This window comes from Lissotriton vulgaris, chromosome 1_1 (assembly GCF_964263255.1).
Source record: "Lissotriton vulgaris chromosome 1_1, aLisVul1.2, whole genome shotgun sequence".
NCBI lineage: Eukaryota > Metazoa > Chordata > Amphibia > Caudata > Salamandridae > Lissotriton > Lissotriton vulgaris.
This window is the reverse complement of record NC_141685.1, coordinates 364,125,732-364,147,021: the sequence shown is the minus strand read 5'-3', so window position 1 is coordinate 364,147,021 and position 21,290 is coordinate 364,125,732. Positions and strand designations below refer to the sequence as shown.

General features: G+C 50.9%; 1 protein-coding gene across 2 annotated transcripts; it reads right to left on the bottom strand.

The window, feature by feature from the left end:
* Positions 1 to 1,663: 1,663 nt before the first annotated feature.
* On the bottom strand, positions 1,664 to 10,537 carry CDKN2C (cyclin dependent kinase inhibitor 2C). Of its 2 annotated transcripts, none has more exons than XM_086952416.1 (2): positions 8,612 to 10,537; positions 1,664 to 2,450 (listed from the first exon to the last, which is right to left on the bottom strand). In XM_086952416.1, the coding sequence occupies exons 1-2, from the start codon at positions 8,738 to 8,740 to the stop codon at positions 2,094 to 2,096; spliced, it is 486 nt and encodes a 161-aa protein (XP_086808542.1). In that variant the 5' UTR covers positions 8,741 to 10,537; the 3' UTR covers positions 1,664 to 2,093. The 2 variants fall into 2 exon arrangements, with proteins under 2 accessions (XP_086808542.1, XP_086808541.1); XM_086952415.1 differs by having other exon boundaries at positions 10,226 to 10,532.
* Positions 10,538 to 21,290: the final 10,753 nt, after the last annotated feature.

Genomic DNA, 21,290 nt, shown 5'->3' with positions numbered 1-21,290 from the left:
AGAGACTCCGTTACAAAATTGGTATTATTCCCAGGGGAACTTTGTACAACTTCTTGGTTACATGTTCTTAGGACAGGTACACTGGACCCCAATAAATATTGTCCTTTTTTCTGTCCCCTCCTGTTGTTCATACAACGCATCCATAACACCTTGGCACGACTAATCCTCGACGTACCACGCTACAGCCACATCACCCGCCACTTGAGGGACCTACACTGGCTCCCGTCAGCAAGAGGATATCCTTCAAGCACCTCATCCACGCACCCAAGGCACTCCACAAGACCGGCCCAGCTTACCTCAACAGACGGCTCTCCTTCTACATCCCCAACAGCCAGCTGCTCTCCGCCGACCTCTCACTACCCACCGACCCACGCATCCGAAGAACAACCACCAGATACTTCTCCCACCTCGCCGCCAAGTCATGGAACACCTTCCCGCTGAGCCTACGACAGACCCAAGACCTGCTGACCTTCAGGAGGATGCTCAAGACCTGGCTGTTCGATCAGTAGTGCCCCCCCCCCCCCCCCCGCGCCTTGAGACCCTCCCGGGTATGTAGTGCGCTTTACAAATGACTGATTGATTGATTGATTGAATTGGTCACGCACCTACTACACTAGCGTTGAATTCAATAAACCATCTAGGGCGATTTTTTTTTTTTACGGTGGTGGTGGTGTTAAAACCTAACATGAGTGTAAAGTTGCTGCATTTTACTAGCCAGAGTTAAAGTCGATGTGATTATAGGATGGTGACCATTGGGTGACGTCAGGGCGTGTAGGGAGGGCTCGAGATGCACACGTCACGTCAGTCGGACACTACTCTGGGGCAGCTGACCACGTGCACCCACATTTATAGTTCTAATATTGAGCGATGCCACACTGAAATAGAGATGGTGCTTCAATAATTCAATTCCGTCGCCTGGCCCGTGAAAGAATAGAAGACGTGACTGTCCCATACATACTTCGTGAAAACGATCGGTGGTGGTTACCTTCTGTGCTGCTCCTCTAAGGGAAATGTTTAAGTATTTAAATTACAAAATACGATTATATACATAAGTAGTTTCATTCCCTCATATGTGCCACATGGGCTCTCGTAGGTGTGCTAGCCTGCTCTCTTCATGCTGTTTGCGTATGTGTGATGACCGGATTACACAATATCGCCTAAGTGAAAAGAAAGGCACTGGAACCACATGCGTTTAAAAAAAGCACACCATTTTAGCAATTGTTTAATTATCTTCGTCCATTCGGTGTTTGTTGAACAAAAAGCGGAATCCTTGGCATGACCTTGATCTGCTTTGAGGCTTAAATATAATTTAAATCCCAACATCATATTTGACTATACATTTTGACAAACACCTAACAATATATATTAAAGAGACACACAGGGGTTTTATTTTAAATAGTAGATTGCGACCCTTTTATTGTATAGGATAGACACGTCGTTTCCGAATCTCCTGGAACTGCTACATACAGATTTAAACAGTTATTTCCAACATCTTGCTTTGTCAGTCTCTCTAACAGACACAACTTTTTACACTGAGACAAATTCGTGATTTATTCCGAGGAGACGGGAATATTTACACAACTCAGTACAGCAGAAATATGCATCCCCCTACCTGAACTAAACATTGTATTCGTATATACAGTGTATATTACATGCTCCTCCCTTTTATTTCTTCAAATTGCAGTGGGGTCTCCAGCCTTCATTTTCCGAGTACGCAAATGCAACATTGGGTGGGATATTTCGAATGCGGACTAGCCTGTTTCTACAGCTCCTGATAGTGTCATAAACCAGTGGCTCTTGTGGGCCTGACTGGTACAACTGAGGGATGCGCATCACAGTATGTTTAATGTTTTGCTTATTTAGATAAAACAAATGAAACAGTCGGCTTTGAAAAGTAAAAAATGCGAGAGAGGAATAAAAAGCACGCTTGGAAGGCGGTATAGATAGCGAAGAGGCAAGGGTTATAGCGTAGAGCCGTAGACCTACAGATGAGGCGAAGCCAAGGCTGCTGTGGCCCATGTGCACAGCTAACCTGTCACAGTATTGCTGCATTTAATGAAATGTGAAACGTGAACTGGGCAGCGATGGCTGCCTTAGGCTCGGGGGTTCTCCTCCATCCACTTCACCACGTCCTCCCGCTTGTGGGCCCTGGCCAGGTCGTAGGCCGTGTGGCCCTGCCCGTTCTGTGTCAGCGTGCTGTCCGTGTGCTTCAGGAGGCAGGCCACCACCTCCAGGTGGCCCTCCATGGCGGCCAGGTGCAACGGCAGGTTCCCCTCCCTGTCCCTTGCTTTGGCGTCGGCTCCAAAGAGCAGTAGAGTCCGGACCGTATCCGCAAAGCCCTCTCTGGCCGCATCGTGGAGGACGACAAAACCGGTGGGGTCCATCAGGTTGGGGTCAGCACCACTGTGCAGAAGGATTTCGGCGATTTCTGGGACTCCGAGCTTCATGACCTTGGGAAAATAAGAAAGATTTAATGATCTGGGCATGTCTCACAAAACACAAAAAGTATAGACTTATTTACTGCTAACATATCTGAAAAGACAAAAGTCCCAATATTAAAGTGCTTTCATGTAGCGCTCAGTACCGCATTTCTGTAGTTCCTAGGTGCTTGCCATAACAGGCGTTACCGTTAGCCTATTAATTGGTAATCAATTCACCGTCCTTAGAAGGCGGAAAGGCTGAGCCTGCTTTACTGAAATTCGTACTCATGACTTAGACGGCACCGCCAAGCTACTACCACTCAACTTAGCCTAATTAAAGTTCATGTGCGCACCTATAAATGCTGTATAGAGTGCAAACCGGTCTGCCATTACAACATTACACACCAAAAAAGCCAAAGAACAGCAAGGACTGGAGCACCTCTTCATGTTTCAAAAATACCTATCCCTTCCTTTTTACGGCTCGTTTGAGTTGGAAATATAAAACTGAGGTCAACATCTCATGGTTGCGTGGGTTAATATTTAAAATAGCTAAGAAAATGAAGGGTGTCCGTCCGTATTAAATCGTGCCTCTTGTATTAAGGAGAATGTACCAAAAAAAAACATGAGCTTGATTAGGGTTCGACATGTCAGTCTGAAGCAAATCATAAATTGCATTTACAGTTACACAGACACACACCCTTTTTTTAAGACCAGGGCGCGTGGTCTAAACAAGAAGACGAGTGTAGGCGCTATGCGGGTGCCAGCGTGACAGCTCGTGCAGGCTGCTGCACGCCCTACCTTCACCATGGTGGCACTGCGTCATAATAGTGTCTGGGACCATTCTGTGGTGCACCTGGCAAGTCCCAGCGTTTTATTTTTTTTAATAAAGTAATATTGAAAAGCATTTTCTAAAGCAGAAGGAAACGTTTTACTTCATGTACTGTATCTGTGCATTGGTACAGTACGCGGAACAATGGGTGAAAACCCTTAAAAAATGTAGAACATACATTGGGTAAGCATGGTCCAATGAAGCTGTCTCAATTTAAATGACCCCCCCTTCAGCGCCTTGAGAGCCCCACTGGTGAGTAGCGCGCTTACAATACCCTGATTGATTGATTGATTGATATTGCCATACTGCCACCCTCTCGGCCTATAAGTAGTATATGAGGCAGTAAAATCAAGTTACGCCGTACACATGGAAACTTCTGACATTGGATACCTCCTCCCGAACCCCCTAAACCCAAGCTTCTCTGCTGCAGATTGACAGTTGGTGCCCGTTCTGGAAATTGGGTGGGGAGGGAGACGACACAACAGTTGGCCAATTGCAGAGACGGTTCTTAGGTTTCGTCACATAAACCACGTTTTAGCGCCCATTTTGCCAGAGATTCTGCTTGATTCTGACACACACAAACAAAGTCTTCACATATTTCACGAGGGAGGGGGAGGAGGTAAACCCTTCCTGCTGGACATCATTTGTTGGCTCTTGAATAAGGTTTTATGGGTTTAATAGTCGATGGAAGGGTCGCTCGCATTGCAACCACACGAATGAAAAAATATGTTCTTTTGGGATTTCGGCCGGAGACCCTACAGCCGTGATTTGGGTGTTGAACTCGGCTATGACCACTGGAGTAAACCTCAGCTCACTTTTGAGATGTCTGAAGTCAGAGTAAAAGTACACTCACTTCTAAGTCCCATCAGCTATCTCTACAACTTTAAACTCTCTTCTTTCAAAAGAGTCTGAAAACATTTACACCACACCACAAAGGGCCATATTCCAATCCAAGATCTATCTTCTTGCCAAACTTGTATTTATTTGCATTGAAGTTTGCTATAGATTATTATTTAGATTACAGCATAAAATGTACACAATAATGTTATACTTGCCTTAACATGTATGTACTCACGATAATCACGTTTGCCTCATTAGCCAACATTTTGGGGGACTGGCAAAAAATATTCAGGTGTGAGTGAATGTGAACTTTAGAAAAAATGTCTATATTCATCTGAAAGGGGTACTTTTTAGACAGCCATGGAACGATTTTCATTTGGTACTTCAACTTGGAGTGCTATTTCCCCTACAGTGTAGCTCAGCCACAAACAATTACATTTGCATCATAATAAATAAAAGCATGCTTTAATCTAGTTATATAATTGTCCGTAAAATGGTGTGCACGGCTTATGCCATGAGCAAACCAAGCAGCATCCATGCAGCCTATTCCTTCATCAAGCAAATGAACGAAACGTATATTACAGCGTCTGCTGACTCATACAGTCCGTCATATCCTTTTAAATATTAAAATGGCAGTACAGTTATTACAAAACGTGTGTAAAATAACAAAATAACTTGTTTCAAATGCTGTACACAGAGTAAAGGAACCGTGGAGTTTACAGGTTATGTTATGTGGTTTTGTGCAGTGGCCAAACCTCAAACGAGGCCTCAAAAATGTAGTGAGAGTTTAGTCTTGAAATGTCTATAATGCTTACAGCAGCGGTTTCAACATCTCGTTGGCAGGGGAATGCCGTCATAATTATGGCTTAGTTCCCTAATTCAACCAAGAAATACCTCACTTCTTTATAAATATAGACCTAAATAACTGTTACTATATTTATCAGGGTTTAATAATGGTCTTGAAGAGCCCAGCGACTTTTACAAGGAGAGCAGAGGTGGTAGTAGGAAAGAGGGTGAGAAGTCCACCGAAGCACCAATGGACCTGTTAGCGACAGCATTCTACAGTGTGCATACCATTTTATTGGCTGAAAAAAAGTGTAAAATTCATGTAATATTAATTACTTCAATAAATAAATCGGTAATTGACATCTAACACTATTAAAACATACTTAAAAAAAAACAGGAAACAGGCAAACCCTCGTTTAAACATGCTAGGAACTGACAAAATTATTTGTTGGAATAGTGTATATATATATATATATATATATATATATATATATATATATATATATATATATATATATATATACTCATCCACCACGTTTATTAAATTTGTAATAAAATGGTAGTGCCATCATTTTCACTGTATGTGGTTAAAAAAACAGCTTTTTCGTCAAATGAGGCACCATACCAATCCACCATCTTCACTGCAGTTTGAATATGAGCTCTTAAAATGGTTAGGTATTTGCCAACACATGGTTTGTAGCTATTTTCCCTTGTTACAGTTGTCTAAGAAATGTTTTACATATCACAACATCACAATTAATGCACACTTCAGCGAATGACAACATAAACCCAAACTTGTGATCAGAAATGTTATTTTTTGAAAACACAGTGTGTATAGAATTCATGACAATCTATTTGTGCAGTAGGTAACATCCTCTTACTGTCGTTCCCTGTGCAATTCTTAGATGTATTTCCTGAAACGTGGGAGTATGTATTCAAAGACAGGGTGAATATTTTATACAGTTCTGTGCATCGACCTATTTACCTCACAAACTGGTTGGAAACTGTGCTACTGTGAAGCAAGTTCTAGTTTATTGATATGGCCTCGGTTCATGGTGGAGCGCACAGAGACTTTGCTCAGCCGGAATGAACTAAAACATGCGCACTTCTCAGGGTAAAATGTATTCAGCAGGTAAACGGGTGGCATGTATGGAAAGACGGAGGTTTGCATGAGGCGACAGTGACGCATCACGTTTCGGCGTGTGGGTGGAAGAGTGGCTGGTATGTGCGAGTGATTGATAACACGATTTTAGGAGCAAAACAGAACCTATATATATCTCAGTGGTAAGAACCTCAATTAGTTCTCTACTGATTTATCTAGCGTTAAAAGGAAGCTGTCCTTTGCTTTGAAACATCACTTGTTGAGTGGACGTGTTTTAGTGCATTCGGTCAGCCATAGAGAGATCTGACGGATCTGCTCCTCCCACATCAGTCCCACTCGCTGTCTTTCGTTTGGAAACACTTTTACATTTTACAATAAATGTATCGGATAGTCACCGGCCTCCGGGGAGACACTGTAACGCCAATTCTGTGCATACCCAGTTGTTTATTTTGTTGCGTGTGTATGTAGGAGGAGTCTAGCCTGCAGAAAAAAAAGTAAGCCAAATCCAGGGCAGGGTTATTCAATAAACTGTAACATCAGATGCATGTACGTTTTAGGGGGCACGCAGAGCTGTACAACGTCAGTATGAGAATCGAGGCTGCGCCTATATTTAAAATCCGTTAGACAACGATGTGTGTCATATATATATATTTCTCAGTCTTCAACACAGTTTAAAATAAAGGCAGAGGGCCTCGTCCTGTGGTACAGTGGGCACATCATGGAGAAAAGACCTCTTTCGGAAAGGGGTGGCTCCTCAGTTACTTCCCAATCGTTTAAGAATTACGACGAGTAATTAAGTTGTTGACCATAATACACCATGGGAGGTGAAACCCTCCACACTGCTTGGACCTGTGGACGGGCACACACACGTGCTCCGATTATGTGCCGGTCAATTACTCGTGTAAAGGCCTGTTGGCTCGCCTCCCCGGTGCATGCTCTCGCCATCGGATGTGGGAGCGCAGGTTGCTTCCACACCCTGCATCCTGCCGCCAATAGGACGATTATCACTCGCCGCCATGATCTGTGCTCTAGACTTGGCATGACCTGTACGAGAATCCCCAATCACTTCCCTCTACCTAGCCTCCAAAATATCACCCGAGGAAGGAGTCAAGCATCGAAGAATAGTTAATGAAAATCTAGATTATTTCTCTAATCCGTAGCCAGCGCGGTTTACAATTTCTAGATGGCACGTAGACGAAATGGAGCGCATGGGGTGTGCAGCTGTCCTAAAATAAAGGGTTTCGCTTACAATGTGTCACTCTTTGTGAAGTGTACGCATTAATGTCGCCCTAATTGTTTAATTTGGACACTTTCCTGAAAAAAACTGGTATCCTAAGGAAAACAAAGGTCGTGAAAAAGCAGTGCATGCAAATATGAGAAGTTATATAGGTATACTATAATCATAGCTCATGAACGAGTAGTTCATTAAAAGTTAGATACTATGTTAAGAAATAAAATATCTTCTATTTGCAGTACGTAATACAAGATGGCTCCAAGTTTGCATTTCTAGTTAATCCAGTCCATGGGATGGATAACTACACACCAGACAATTGTTGATCTGTTTAACTTCATCGGCTTTAGGGATATGAGCTTGGGTTGCGGCTCCGCATCTTTACTGCGACAGCTACGTCTGCCACCCCACTCCCCTAAAGGTTACAATACAAATGTGATGTACTGTTGTTTTTAATTGTGTGTTCTTTTGCTGTTTTATTACCTCGTCTACCATTATGTATGGAAATGACATGTAATATAAAGGGGGAAGGAAATCGTGTTGGTACAGTGCACTTATATGTGTCCTGTTAAAAACAGTGACCGTGTGGTCTTTTGAATAATCACAAATTAGGGGGTGTGAGGAGCACTCCATGTTTGTCCAGTTTCCAAATGTTCAAACCGATATGAATAATGATACTCATTAGCGTGCAGGTCGGGTAGAGTGCCTAAACCCTATGGCACCAGTGATAAAGCAGAAAAAAGGGCAAATCTATGCCCTGACCCGCCGCACTGTTGCTATCAACAGTGCGGCGGGTCAGGGCATAGATTTGCCTTTTTTTCTGCTCTTTCGTCTTTTGAATAATAACATAATATCTCGTGTGTTTGCCTGGCAGGAGGCGCTGAATTTCGCAGCCATGCCACTGCGCAGTTACAGTAGGCCCACCCTTGTCCATCGGAGGGGTGGGGGCCGGGGGGCTAACCTCAGTGGAACACACACTCGCAGTGATACATAATGTGTGGGTGACAGGTGACAATATTGGAGTCAGCTATCCATGGACAAGGGGTGCCCTTTCCATTTACGTACGTCATACAGCGCCAGATAGTGGGATACCTGGACGCTGGTGGGGGGCTACAGCTCTGCAAGCCCCAGCCATCAGATGGGCACCCTCCCCTTCAAAACAGCCCCTCTAGACAGGTTCCTTGGCTTCTGAAGCTTCGAGTCCATGGGTTAACCACCTCCTTGAACCCCCAGACGGGTTACTGCAGACGTCGGCCCACAGGTGACCCCCGCTCTCCCGGTCTTATGCAGCACCGACCCCCAGGTGAACCCTCTCCTTCTCCTCAGCCCCCTGAGGGAACCCCGCAGTCCGGGCCCTCAGGCGCCCCCGCCCCCATCCCTCCGGTGACGCACCTCGCACCCACCTGCAGCGCCGTCCTGTTGAAGCTGTTCCTGGCGTCGGCACTGGCCCCGTCCTGCAGGAGGCCGCGGACCCGCTGGAGGTCCCCGAGGGCTGCGGCCGAGCTCAGCTCGTCCCCCAGCGGCTCGGCCATCTCAGCCGCTAGCGAGGCATGGCGCAGAGGGCTGCTCCGGCTCTGGAGGCTCGCCACTGCCGCGGCTAGTAAATACTCGTAAGGAGCCGCTGCCAGGGAGCCGCCCCGGCCCGGACACGTGACCCGCGGGGCCCAGACAGGCGCTGTCAGAGGGGCACACCGGCCGAGTGCAGTGCCGCCGCTTCCGGTGCGTACCTGGGCACCTCAGACTGCAAGTGAGGGGCAAGTGTACCGAGGCAGACCGAGGGGACGGGGCTCACTGCGCCAACACGCTGTCTGCGGATTACGATCTGCAGTTTGCTCAGTAACGTTCAAGATATGATGACATTGCTCGAATAGATCCTCTCTGGAAGTTCCTTTCTTTGTGAAGAAGAACCACCCCGAGCACACAGGCAAAACCCCCGTGCACTGGAAAGACACGTTCCCAAATCTGAGGAAATGGCATCTGACGCGCAGTTTGGGACTTAAGAATCAATATGAGCTAGGTATGCCTGTCAATCTCTGCATGTCACAAGCCAGCCGGTGGTCCCGCAGCCCGGTGCCGCAGCAAAAACTGCACTCGGAGTTCACCAAATCTGCGCCGATCATCTCAAGACAAGTTCTCCCAGCCTCGATGTGTCCCAGTGTCAGTTGTGAAAAGCAGTGTCACTGAGTCAGTGGGCAGCGATCCTTAACCGTCAGCAGAGGCTCAGCTCAGTGGAAGAATCAAACGTATATATATTTTTTTTTTCTAAAGTTGGACAGGTTCATGCTGTGACCACTCGAATATTGCCCCAATCCTATGCGCTTCAGCTGAGAATTCAAGCAGATCGGACCCGCGTTACAACGGTGAGCGCGGCTCAGATGTCAGATGGGAGCAGGTGTCGCTCCTGTAGCGATTACACTTCTCGCCGTGGCCGTATGCCACTGATGGTGAACGCAGGTGTCCTCGCAAGGGGTTTGGGCGCTGGGCTTTGCCAGCCTGTGCCATGATCTGCAGCCCTAATGTTGTGCACGGCGTCTGTGAAGATAGCGATATCGGTGTGTCGGCGACACTGCTGAGGGGGTAGAAGAGGCAGCTCGCCGCCTGGGCACACCGGGGAGCCTGGTAAGCAGTGCCAACGACGGGCTCCCGTCTTCCCGCCCAATCCGGACTGCCGCGCTGGCTGCCAGTCTCTTCCGCCTCACCGTTATTTTTCAAAAAAGCAGCTGTCCTTCCCTTCTAGCCTGGGCTGAGGTGACTAAAGTCACAGGTGTCCTTCCTCTCTGGCATGGTCTGAGGTGCCCTGGAGTCGCGGAGACAGTGACAGCCACCCTCGCTGTCTCCCCCCTCACCCCTCAGGGACGGCTGGAGGGTGTGATAGTGAGCCGGTGCACCACAGGGCTCCATTGACCCTCGTGCGACCTTCATTTCCAGGTAAAGCACACCACTTCTCAGATGGGACCTCCGAAGCATCGCACTGAAGAGTCCAAGCCGGAGAAGGTTGTCCCTGGCAGCAGACCCACCATGCATCGTACTGGAGAGTCCCCTCGGAGCAGCCTTTCCCTGGCAGGAGATCCCCGGGACTGCTGTGACAGGCTACGGCTGCAGATGTCGGCGGCATCCCCTGTCACCGGTCTGACAGCTCTCTGATCCGCATCACAATCCGGGCTATGACAGCAGCACACGGGGCGACATGCTTTTGCCGCAGCCATCCACCCATGCGACCCTCTCCCGCCCGAGCCCCTGCAGTCTCTCGATCTCTGCCCAGCTCCAGTTCACCTTCTCCAGCTGTCACAAGTTGCTGTCAGGATCAGCTGCCGCAGTCACCGCTCCTTGCCTTCAGAAGCCGTTTTTTTTTACCTCCTCAGCTTTTTTTGAAAATAATGAAAAAAAATCGAGCGCTGTTTCGGTTGGCTGGGACACGCCCACCTGACGAGAGCTGACGGCTGAAGCCCAGGCGGCCCCGCCCACAGAAGGAGCGCGCGCAGTCTCGACCTGTGACGCAGTGTCAGCGGATCGGGTCATCTCCACGGGGCAGCGACGCAACCGTGTCTCCCTGGCGTTTGGCGTGAAGACTTGTAACATAGACCGACCCAAAAGAAATGAAAGTAACCCTTAAAAGCCCGCGCCTCTGAAACGCTGGTTGTAAAGGCTGAGAATGATGTTCTCCGATATATATTTTTTTAATTTCCACTTACCTCTTCTAAAATGCTGGCAATGGAAGTGCATCAAAAAAAGTAAGGGAACTCGGATGCTGTCCACAATAGGAGGGGGGGAGGGGGGGCGGGGAGGCAGGCGTGAATAAAAACAACATATTCTGTAACTTTTTTTTATGTCTTTCACCTTCAGGTAACTATATAAAATAATGCATAGCTTAAAAGTAAAATAAATGCACGTTAAGCTAATCAAAGGGAAATGCACTCTCCTACATTATGAAACCTCTATTAGTAAATTCACTGCAGAGGTCTGTGTCTGTAACCAGAGAGCCATGGAATTGATTCCTAATTGGAGCAGTGGAGAATTGTTCAGAGAGTAACACACACCCTTGTGGAGCAGGGGGCCTGTGTTATGCCCTTTTAATAAGCACACTTAGCAGCTCAGCTGGTAACTCCTTCCCAATACCACTCAAAAAGAATAAATCTGTCATCAGAAAGCATCAAGGGATTCCATTAATTAAAGCCAATGGCGAGCTCCCTTTGCATTTGCAGATTGACCCGTGGTGCACATTTACATTTCTTTCAGGTAAGCAGGCACCCTGGCAAGAAGGTTAGTTTAGCTGTCTTCCCTTCACTTGGTTTCACAGCACAGGAGACTCTCAACCTTCCACTTAAGCAGAAGCATTTCAGCGATTGGAATTAACCATCTAGGACGGTTAAGAAAGCAGAGGAACTATTTTCTTTAAATAAAAAAAAGCATGGGCACGCCGTGCCCCTTTGATGCCGACCAATTCGCCCACTGCATGTATGCCTGAGTCTCTGAAGTACAGTTCATGTTGGTGCATGAGCATATCCCAATATGTAGAATGTAGTGCTCAAGGGATTCTCAGTTATATGTGGGATGTGGGTCTTCATTACAAGACTTGAGGCTGATGATCCAGCGCTGGGCCAACGTCTTACCATTAATTTTCCGATGGGTCTTTTATTTGTTGACTGAGAGATGAAGGGAGTTATGTTATGTTAAGTATTCTTATATAGCGCACAGCTGCCTCAGCGAAGAGGTGTCACGGTGCTGATAGCAGTGTCAGAAGAAGGCTAGAGACTAAACCATGGCGAACAAGTAGGTTTTGGTGGCCTTACGAAAGGACAGCAAGCAATCCATGCGACGGATCTGAATAGGGAGGGAATTCCATAGTTTAGCAGCAAGGTACCGGAAGTAACGGCCCTCCGCTCTGAGGCGCTTCACTCGGGGGACCGTAGCCAAGTATTGCTCAACAGAGCGAAGCTGGCTGGCGGGCACATATCAAACCAGTAGATTGGACAGAATCTCAGGGGATGCCAACTTTAGTATTTTGAAAGTCAGGCGTAGCGTTTTGAATTCAATCCTTTTAGCCATGGGAAACCAATGCAGGCGAAGCATTGCACCCGTCACAGAACATGTTCTAGGGAGTCTCAACAGGATTTGCGCGGCTGCATTCTGGATTTGTTGAAAACGAGTCACTTGTGCCTTATTGGCGCCTAGCATGAGTGAGTTAGAATAGTCAAGCCTGGACAAAAAAGTCGCCTGAACTGTTAGCTGGAGGGTGAGTGGATCAAAGAAACCCAACATGGGCCTCAGTCCCCGGAGTAGGCCGGAACAAGTGCCTGCAACCTTCTTAGTATGTTCCTGGGACCCAAGATTAGAATCAAGCCAGACCCCAATATTTTTCACAACTGACTTAGTGGTGGGGGCTCTGCCCAAGGTCACCGGCACCATGCTGTACTCCAGAGCCCTGTATCTCTCCCCACCAGCAACACTTCTGACTTACTAGCATTAAGCTGAAGGCAGTTGGTGGTCATCCATTGTGCGACCGCCGTTATGCCGCTCCTAAATTTGGTAGCGCCCCACATAGAATCATCGGAGAGAGCCACCACCAGCTGCGTGTCATCAGCATACAAGACCATGGTCAAGCCATGGTCCCTCGCCACCGCAGCCAGGGGTTGAACGTACAGATTGAACAGTACGGGGCTCAATGCCGAGCCCTGATGGACCCCCTGCTTGATGGAATGGGCGCGGGAGAGGAAGGGGGGGCAGTGACCTGGAATGTTCGTCAGACAGAAAAGATCAAAACCAATCCAAGGCCAGACCTACCACCCCAGCTTCTAGGCGTCGTAAGAGGATCCGGTTAGAGACCGTATCAAAATCGGCACTTAGATCGAGCAGTATATGGGCCGCAGTCTGTCCCTCATCCAGAATGGTCCGCGGGTGTTCGTTCACAGCTAAGAGGGCAGTCTCAGTACTGTGGCCAGGGCTGTAACCATTCTGGGAACAATCCAAGACGCCAGTGTTGTTCAAAAAGCCCAAGAGGATGTTATTGGTGTGGGCCTCAGAAACTTTAGCAGCCCAAGGCAGTATAGATGTAGGCCGGAAGCTTTCCGGTTTTGTCGGTCCAGTGAAGGTTTTTTCAGCAATGGGACCATCCGAGCTTGCTTCCATAACAAAGGCACCACCACAGTGGTGTAAGCGGAGTTGATTACCTGACACCAGTTAACTTCACACATTTTCCTTGGTAAAACCCCTTATTCACACCATCAGAAGTTCCATTGTCCTTTCCATTTTTACGTTACAAGCTGCAATATTAGCAGATTCTCCCAGACCAATCCTGTGAACTATATCGTCCTTGGAAACCTACAACTCATAGATACATTACTGAATAAGGACTGTCATTGTAGTGTAGTTCCTATATTCCCAATAGGCTATACGCATTGGAATATTATATCCTGTAGATGTGACGTAGGACTTATGTCTACTAGGTTGCTATCGAATATATTAAACTTAGTTGTGAGTGCGAGCTAGCTCAGAGGTCACTAGAAACTTTCTCAAGTTCACAAGAAGGAATTTAGTTTCTGACAACCGCATAAACATGACAACTTTGTTTCCCCAAGATAAAACTGATCTTCAGAGTTGTGGAAACAATAGATAGATATTTTACTCAGTGTTAGACGGACCGGGAGGGTCGGCCGAGATTACGGGGAGAGGTCTCCAGGGAGAGCCGTCTCCAACGACTGTACAGGTAAGTAACTTCCCCCCCACAGACGGACACCACACAAGATTGAAGGTTAACGAGACTTTATATGCAATTCTTAGGTTACGTCGCTATGATACAAGGAGGTCTGGACTCAGGGGTCCCCTCGGTTCTGATCTCTGGTTGAGGAGAAAGGGTAGCGGGACAGTCTTAGTTACCAATGAGTTAAATAGCTCTCAATCCTCGAGCTCGGCGTGGTTGCTGATCGGGCCGTGGAGGAGCCAAGCAGGTCCCGAGATGGATGAAGGATGGTCGACGGGCCGTGGAGAAGCCAAGCAGGTCCCGATGAAGATGATGGTTACAACGGTCCGCGGCCTCGCCAGCAGATCCGGACGACGGTGAAGAATGAAGGTTACGACGGCTGTGGCAGCGCCAACAGGCAGGACGATGGTGCACAGGACAGAGCTACGGCAGCGCCAGTAGTCCGTCCAGGATGAGTTCCTCTTACGTCTCTCGACTCCAAGATACAACTGACTTCCTGCTCTGGAGCTGTCCCAGTTATAGGGCTGGCGTGCTTTGATGTCCGGACCCTCGCACTTGGAGGTCGGGAGGTCCGGGATGAGGGAGTCCAGACACCCAGCAGGGGGGTGGAGCCAGCGCCCGGGGAGGCGATGGGCGAGCGGCACTGGGCGGGGGGAGAGCCATCGGCACCTCTCTCTCCCATTGACTTGCCAAGTAGCCCGCTCACCTCCTGGGTGGAGGGTGGTGCCGGATTGTCTGAGGCTGGGCTAGGCCCAGGGTTGAGGTCGATCGGGGGCCAGGCGGCCTCGTGGCGAGGCGTCCAAGATGGCGGCCCGGGCTGGGTGCATGGGCCGGCAGTGGATCGGACCCACGAGGTTATCATGTTCGAGGGCAGGGGTCCCTGAGGGGACGTAGGGCGTGCAATGGTGGTGTGTGGTGCTTGCGTGACTGGGCTCGGGCCTGGTCGAGCCGGGGGAGAGCGGCCCGTCATGTGGCCTGTCCAACATGCGTCCCCCCCAGCTGAAGGCGGGGAGAGTTACCCATCCTCTTGGGGACTCTCTTCGTCGAGGCGGAAAAACCGGGACAGGCCATCGGCGTTGGCGTGGTCGGACCCAGGCCGGTGTTCGACTGTGAAGTCCATACCTTGTAAGGAGATGGACCAGCGTAGCAATTTTGGGTTTTCCCCCCGCATATGCATCAACCACTGCAGGGGTCGGTGGTCAGTCTGCACCCGAAAGTGGGTGCCAAAAAGGTAGGGCCGGAGCTTCTTGAGGGCCCATACCACAGCGAAGGCTTCCCTCTCTATGGTGCTCCAGCGTTGTTCCCGGGGTAGGAGTCTCCGGCTGATGAAGGCCACCGGTTGATCGAGGCCTTCGGTGTTCACTTGGGACAGGACCGCCCCAATGCCCTGGTCGGAGGCGTCCGTCTGGACGACGAACTCCCGGCTGTAGTCTGGGGCCTGGAGCACAGGAGCGGAACACATGGCGGCCTTTAACTGTTCGAATGCCGCTTGACACTCTGGGGTCCAGTTCACCTTCTTGGGCTGATTTTTTGACGTGAGTTCGGTGAGAGGCCCCACGATGGTACCATAATCTTTCACGAACCTTCGGTAGTAGCCCGTGAGGCCCAGGAAGGCTCGCACCTCAGTTTGAGTGATAGGGGGTTGCCAGTTCTGGATGGCGGCAATTTTCAGCTGTAGGGGGGCCACTAGGCCGCTTCCCACCTGGTGTCCGAGGTAGGTCACCGACCCTTGTCCAATTTGGCATTTGCTGGCCTTGATCGTGAGGCCAGCTCGCTGAAGGGCTTGCAGCACTGCTTGGAGGTGGTGGAGGTGCTCGGTCCAATGGTGGCTGTACACAGCGATGTCGTCCAGGTAGGCGGCGCTGAACTCTTCGAGCCCCGCCAGGACCTGATTGACGAGCCGTTGGAACGTCGCTGGGGCGTTCTTCATGCCGAAGGGCATGACCGTAAAGTGATAGTGGCCATCGGGGGTGGAGAAGGCAGAGCGTTCTTGTGCTCGGGGTGTGAGGCCGATCTGCCAATAACCTGCCGTCAGGTCGAAGATGCTGAGGTAGCGGGCAGCGCCCATTCGGTCGACCAGTTCATCTGCCCGGGGGATGGGGTGTGCGTCCGTTCTGGTGACTTCATTCAGACCCCGGTAGTCGACACAGAACCGGAGTTCTGGTGTGGTCCCGGGGGCGGCTGCTTTGGGGACCAGTACGACCGGGCTGGCCCATGGGCTGTCTGAGGGCTCGATGACCCCGAGCGTGAGCATCTTAGCTACTTCCGCCTGGATGCAGGCCCGTACCCGATCAGGTACGCGGTAGGCCCGGTGGCGGATAGGAGGGCTGTCTCCGGTGTCCACATCGTGCACACACCAGGAAGTGACACCCGGGGTGAGGGAGAACAGACTGGCGAACCGTGATAGGAGGGCTTGGCACTCTTGCCGTTGTTCTCTGGTGAGGGTCTCCGAGAGTTGGACCCCATCCACGGAGCCGTCTTGCTCCTGGGTCCGCAAGAGGTCAGGGAGAGGCTCGGAGTCGTCTTCAACCCCATTGTCTGTGGCCATCAAGAGGCTGAGTTCTGTTCGTGCAAAGTGGGGTTTCAGTCTGTTGGTGTGGAGGACTCGGAGCGGATTCCGGGCGGACTCCATATCGATCAGATAGGTGGCAGGACCCTTGCGCTCGATTACCTTGAAGGGTCCCGTCCATTTGTCTTGGAGAGCGCACGGTTCGGTGGGGGACATTACCCAGACCTGTTGCCCCGGCTCGAATTCAATGGATGAGGCGTTCTGGTCATACCATTTCTTCATGTCCTCTTGACTGGCCTCTAGGTTGGCTTTTGCTAGGTCTCTGAACCGCCGGGACTGGTTGCGGAGGGTGAGGAGGTACCGGAAGACATCTGGAGGACTCTTGGCCGGAGGCATCTCCCAGCCTTCTTTGATCAGGCTGAGTGGCCCCCGTACTGGGTGCCCATAGAGCAGCTCGAAGGGGCTGAAGCCTAGGGACTTCTGTGGGACCTCCCGGTAGGCGAAGAGGAGGCACGGCAGCAGCACGTCCCACTGGCGACGGAGGGGCTCTTCCAATCCCCCGATCATCCCTTTTAGCGTGCGATTGAACCGCTCAACAAGTCCGTTTCCTTGGGGGTGATAGGGGGTCGTGAAGCGGTAGGTGACCCCACACTGTTGCCAGAGGGACTTCATATATTTAGAAATGAAGTTCGTGCCTCTGTCACTGACGACTTCTCGGGGGAACCCCACACGGGAGAAGATCCCCATCAGGGCCCGGCCGACCACTGGGGCTGTCACGGTCCGGAGAGGAATAGCCTCAGGGTAGCGGGTGGCGTGGTCCACTAGTACCAGGATGAAGCGATGGCCTTGTCTTGTACGCGGGTCCAGGGGTCCCACAATGTCTATCCCGACCCTCTCAAATGGGGTTGTGACTACTGGAAAGGGTTGCAGGGGAGCCTTTAATTTGCGGCCGCTCTTCCCACTGGCTTGGCACGTGGGGCAAGATCGGCAATGCTGGTGCACATCGTTTCTCATTTTGGGCCAGAAGAAGTGGGTCACTAGGCGGCTGTAGGTTTTATCCTGTCCCAGGTGCCCTGCCAGGGGGGCATCGTGGGCCAGGTTTAGCAGGAAGTCTCTAAAGCGGAGGGGCACCACTAGTACTCGGTTGGCCCCCAGCTCGGCGATTCGTTGCTCGCTGTACAATAGATCATTGTCCCAGTAGACCCAATGAGTTCCGGAGGTATCCCCGGCGCTTTGGGCGAGCGCTTGTTGTCGGAGTCCCTCAAGGGAGGGACAGGTCTTCTGTTCCTGACGAAATTGTTCTTGTGTGGGTCCCCCTTCTTGAGCCCACTGATCAAGATTAGCGAGGTCGGAAGGTTGAGCAAGTTCGAGGGGGATGCCATGGTCGGGGGTCTCGGCGGGGGCGACCGGAGGCGGTGGCGCCGGCCATTCTGGTTCTTCCGGGTGATGGTTGGCACGGGCGGCCATGGACCGGGTGGTGACGCACGCCCAGTCTGGGACGCCCAACATCCCCAAGTGTTCTTTTCGCTCCACGGCTGCCCACGGGGAGCTTTCCAGGTCATTTCCGAGGAGGCAGTCCACGGGGGCGTCGTCTCGGACCGTTACCTTCAACATGCCGGAGACCCCTCCCCACTCAAAGGGGACGCAGGCCATCCGACACAGACTTTCCGAGTTGTCGGCTGATCGCACAGGGCAGAGAACGTTCGGTAGATATTGTTCTGGGGTCACCAGATGACAGCGGACGGCTGTCACACTGGCCCCGGTGTCTCGAAGGGCTTCGGCCCGTTGTCCATTGATGCTCACCCATTGGCTGTACTTCTGGGTGTTAGCGGGTAGGGGGACCCGCGGGACCATGTCTCTTCCCCCTAAGCACGCGAGAGTCATGGCGGCTGGCTCCCACTCTTGATACTCTTGCTCGCCTGTTTCTTGTTCCTCGGAGATCTGTTCTTCCCCTAGTGCCGCGGCGGCCACCTGGCGGGGTCTTGGACTCTGATACTGCGGGCAGCTTGGGTCGTTTGCATAGTGGCCGACTCGTTGGCATCGGTGACATGTAACATTGGCTCTGTATCCCGGTCGCGCCGGGGTGCTGCCCCGGTTGGCCGGGGGGGTGGTGCTGGTAGCGGGGGCGGCCGGAGTATTGTCTCTTCCTCGTCCTTGGCCCCCTCCTCCTCCTCTGGGTCGGTAGTGACCATTGTTGTTCCTGTTCTGCTCGTAGGACCCATTCCGGCCCACTCTGGTGATCTCCCACCGGTCAGCTTCGGCTGCGAGCTGCCGGGGATCGGTTAACTTGCTGTCGAGGAGGTGTTGGCGTAGTTCAATGAAGCAATTGTTGGACAGATGCTCCCATACCATCAGATTGAACAGCTGCTCGTAGGTCGTGACGTTGTTCCCTCTGATCCAGCCTTCGAAGGCTCGGCTAAAGTACGTTACATAGTCCACCCAAGTTGTACCTGGAATGCGTGTGCAGTCTCGGAACCTCTGACGGTACATCTCGGGCGTGAGGCCATAGCGGGTGAGGAGGGCCGCTTTCATATGGTCGTAGGAGGTCATCTGGTGGTCTGGGAGCTGTAACAGAGTATCGCGGCCCTCATTGAGGAATTTGCCCCATAGGCCGGCTCCCCAGTCGGTTCTATCGATCCGGTGCGCAGTCATCGCGATTTCATAGGCCTTAAACCATTGCTGGATGTCGTCTTCTCGAAAATATTCTCGGACCACATCCTTGGGGATGTGCACTTTTTTCTCCGCGGTCCCTGGGGTGGACGGTCTGTCGGGCACCCCTAACTCTTTATTTTGTTTGCGCAGGTTGATCTCGGCTAGGTTCCGTTCGTGCTCGTACGTTAGTCTTTTTTCCTCGAGCTCCCTTTGCCTCTGTTTCTCCTCTCTTTCTTCTCGGAGGCGAAGGTGCTCTAAGTTTATTTTTTGCTCGGCCAATTTGAGTTCTATGTCCATCTTGAGTCGGGCCATTTCGAGTTCGTGTAGTCGGGCTTTTTCTCTTTCTTGGATCTCGTCTTGCGAGAGACTGGTTCTTTGCCCCTCAGGGGCCGTGTTGGTATTTTTCGCGGTGCTTTGCTCAGGGGTTTCGACATCCCCGGTCTCTGCCCAAGATTCTAGGGCATGCTTAAAATCGTCCTTGGTACTTAGTCCGGTGGTAGCGATACCTAGTTCGATGCAGAACTGCTTTAGTTCACGATGGCTGTATTCCTCTAGTTTTTCCATTTGGAACTTCTCAGTTGATCCGCTCTCTTTAGTCGACATTGTTGTTCGTTGTGGGGTGAGCTACTCTCTGTACGTTATGCGGTGATTCGGATCCCACCGCTGCCACCAATGTTAGACGGACCGGGAGGGTCGGCCGAGATTACGGGGAGAGGTCTCCAGGGAGAGCCGTCTCCAACGACTGTACAGGTAAGTAACTTCCCCCCCACAGACGGACACCACACAAGATTGAAGGTTAACGAGACTTTATATGCAATTCTTAGGTTACGTCGCTATGATACAAGGAGGTCTGGACTCAGGGGTCCCCTCGGTTCTGATCTCTGGTTGAGGAGAAAGGGTAGCGGGACAGTCTTAGTTACCAATGAGTTAAATAGCTCTCAATCCTCGAGCTCGGCGTGGTTGCTGATCGGGCCGTGGAGGAGCCAAGCAGGTCCCGAGATGGATGAAGGATGGTCGACGGGCCGTGGAGAAGCCAAGCAGGTCCCGATGAAGATGATGGTTACAACGGTCCGCGGCCTCGCCAGCAGATCCGGACGACGGTGAAGAATGAAGGTTACGACGGCTGTGGCAGCGCCAACAGGCAGGACGATGGTGCACAGGACAGAGCTACGGCAGCGCCAGTAGTCCGTCCAGGATGAGTTCCTCTTACGTCTCTCGACTCCAAGATACAACTGACTTCCTGCTCTGGAGCTGTCCCAGTTATAGGGCTGGCGTGCTTTGATGTCCGGACCCTCGCACTTGGAGGTCGGGAGGTCCGGGATGAGGGAGTCCAGACACCCAGCAGGGGGGTGGAGCCAGCGCCCGGGGAGGCGATGGGCGAGCGGCACTGGGCGGGGGGAGAGCCATCGGCACCTCTCTCTCCCATTGACTTGCCAAGTAGCCCGCTCACCTCCTGGGTGGAGGGTGGTGCCGGATTGTCTGAGGCTGGGCTAGGCCCAGGGTTGAGGTCGATCGGGGGCCAGGCGGCCTCGTGGCGAGGCGTCCAAGATGGCGGCCCGGGCTGGGTGCATGGGCCGGCAGTGGATCGGACCCACGAGGTTATCATGTTCGAGGGCAGGGGTCCCTGAGGGGACGTAGGGCGTGCAATGGTGGTGTGTGGTGCTTGCGTGACTGGGCTCGGGCCTGGTCGAGCCGGGGGAGAGCGGCCCGTCATGTGGCCTGTCCAACACTCAGTCATTCGTGCATGTTTCGTTTCACCAGAGGTGCAGAGAAATAGATAGTCGGGCGTTTTATATAAAAGTATTTATTGAACAGTCTTCTTTCTCAACAGAAGAAATGAACTGCTACAATCGTAATACCGGCTGTAAAGTATAATGCGTACAGTAAGAATAGTATTATAAAATAATACTGTAAAAGCATTGTATGATTCCTAGACCATAGATAAATACATACATAAATAACAAAGGCTAAAAAGTACTCAACTGGTGCTTCTAAAATACGTCTACCCCGATGTACCTAACCTAAGTCTGGTACGGGGGAAGAAGTAAGTGAGGTGTAGCATAAATTTAGTATTCTTTGCCAAGAATCTATCCAAGATTTCTCTTAGGGTCTAATCAGCTCCGTACCTTGGTTTAGAATGAAGGAGGCCAATCTCAGGACTAGATTTCCCAACAACCTGCAAGAGTAGCTTGGAAACACTGGAGCTGGATTTTTCGGCAAGAGA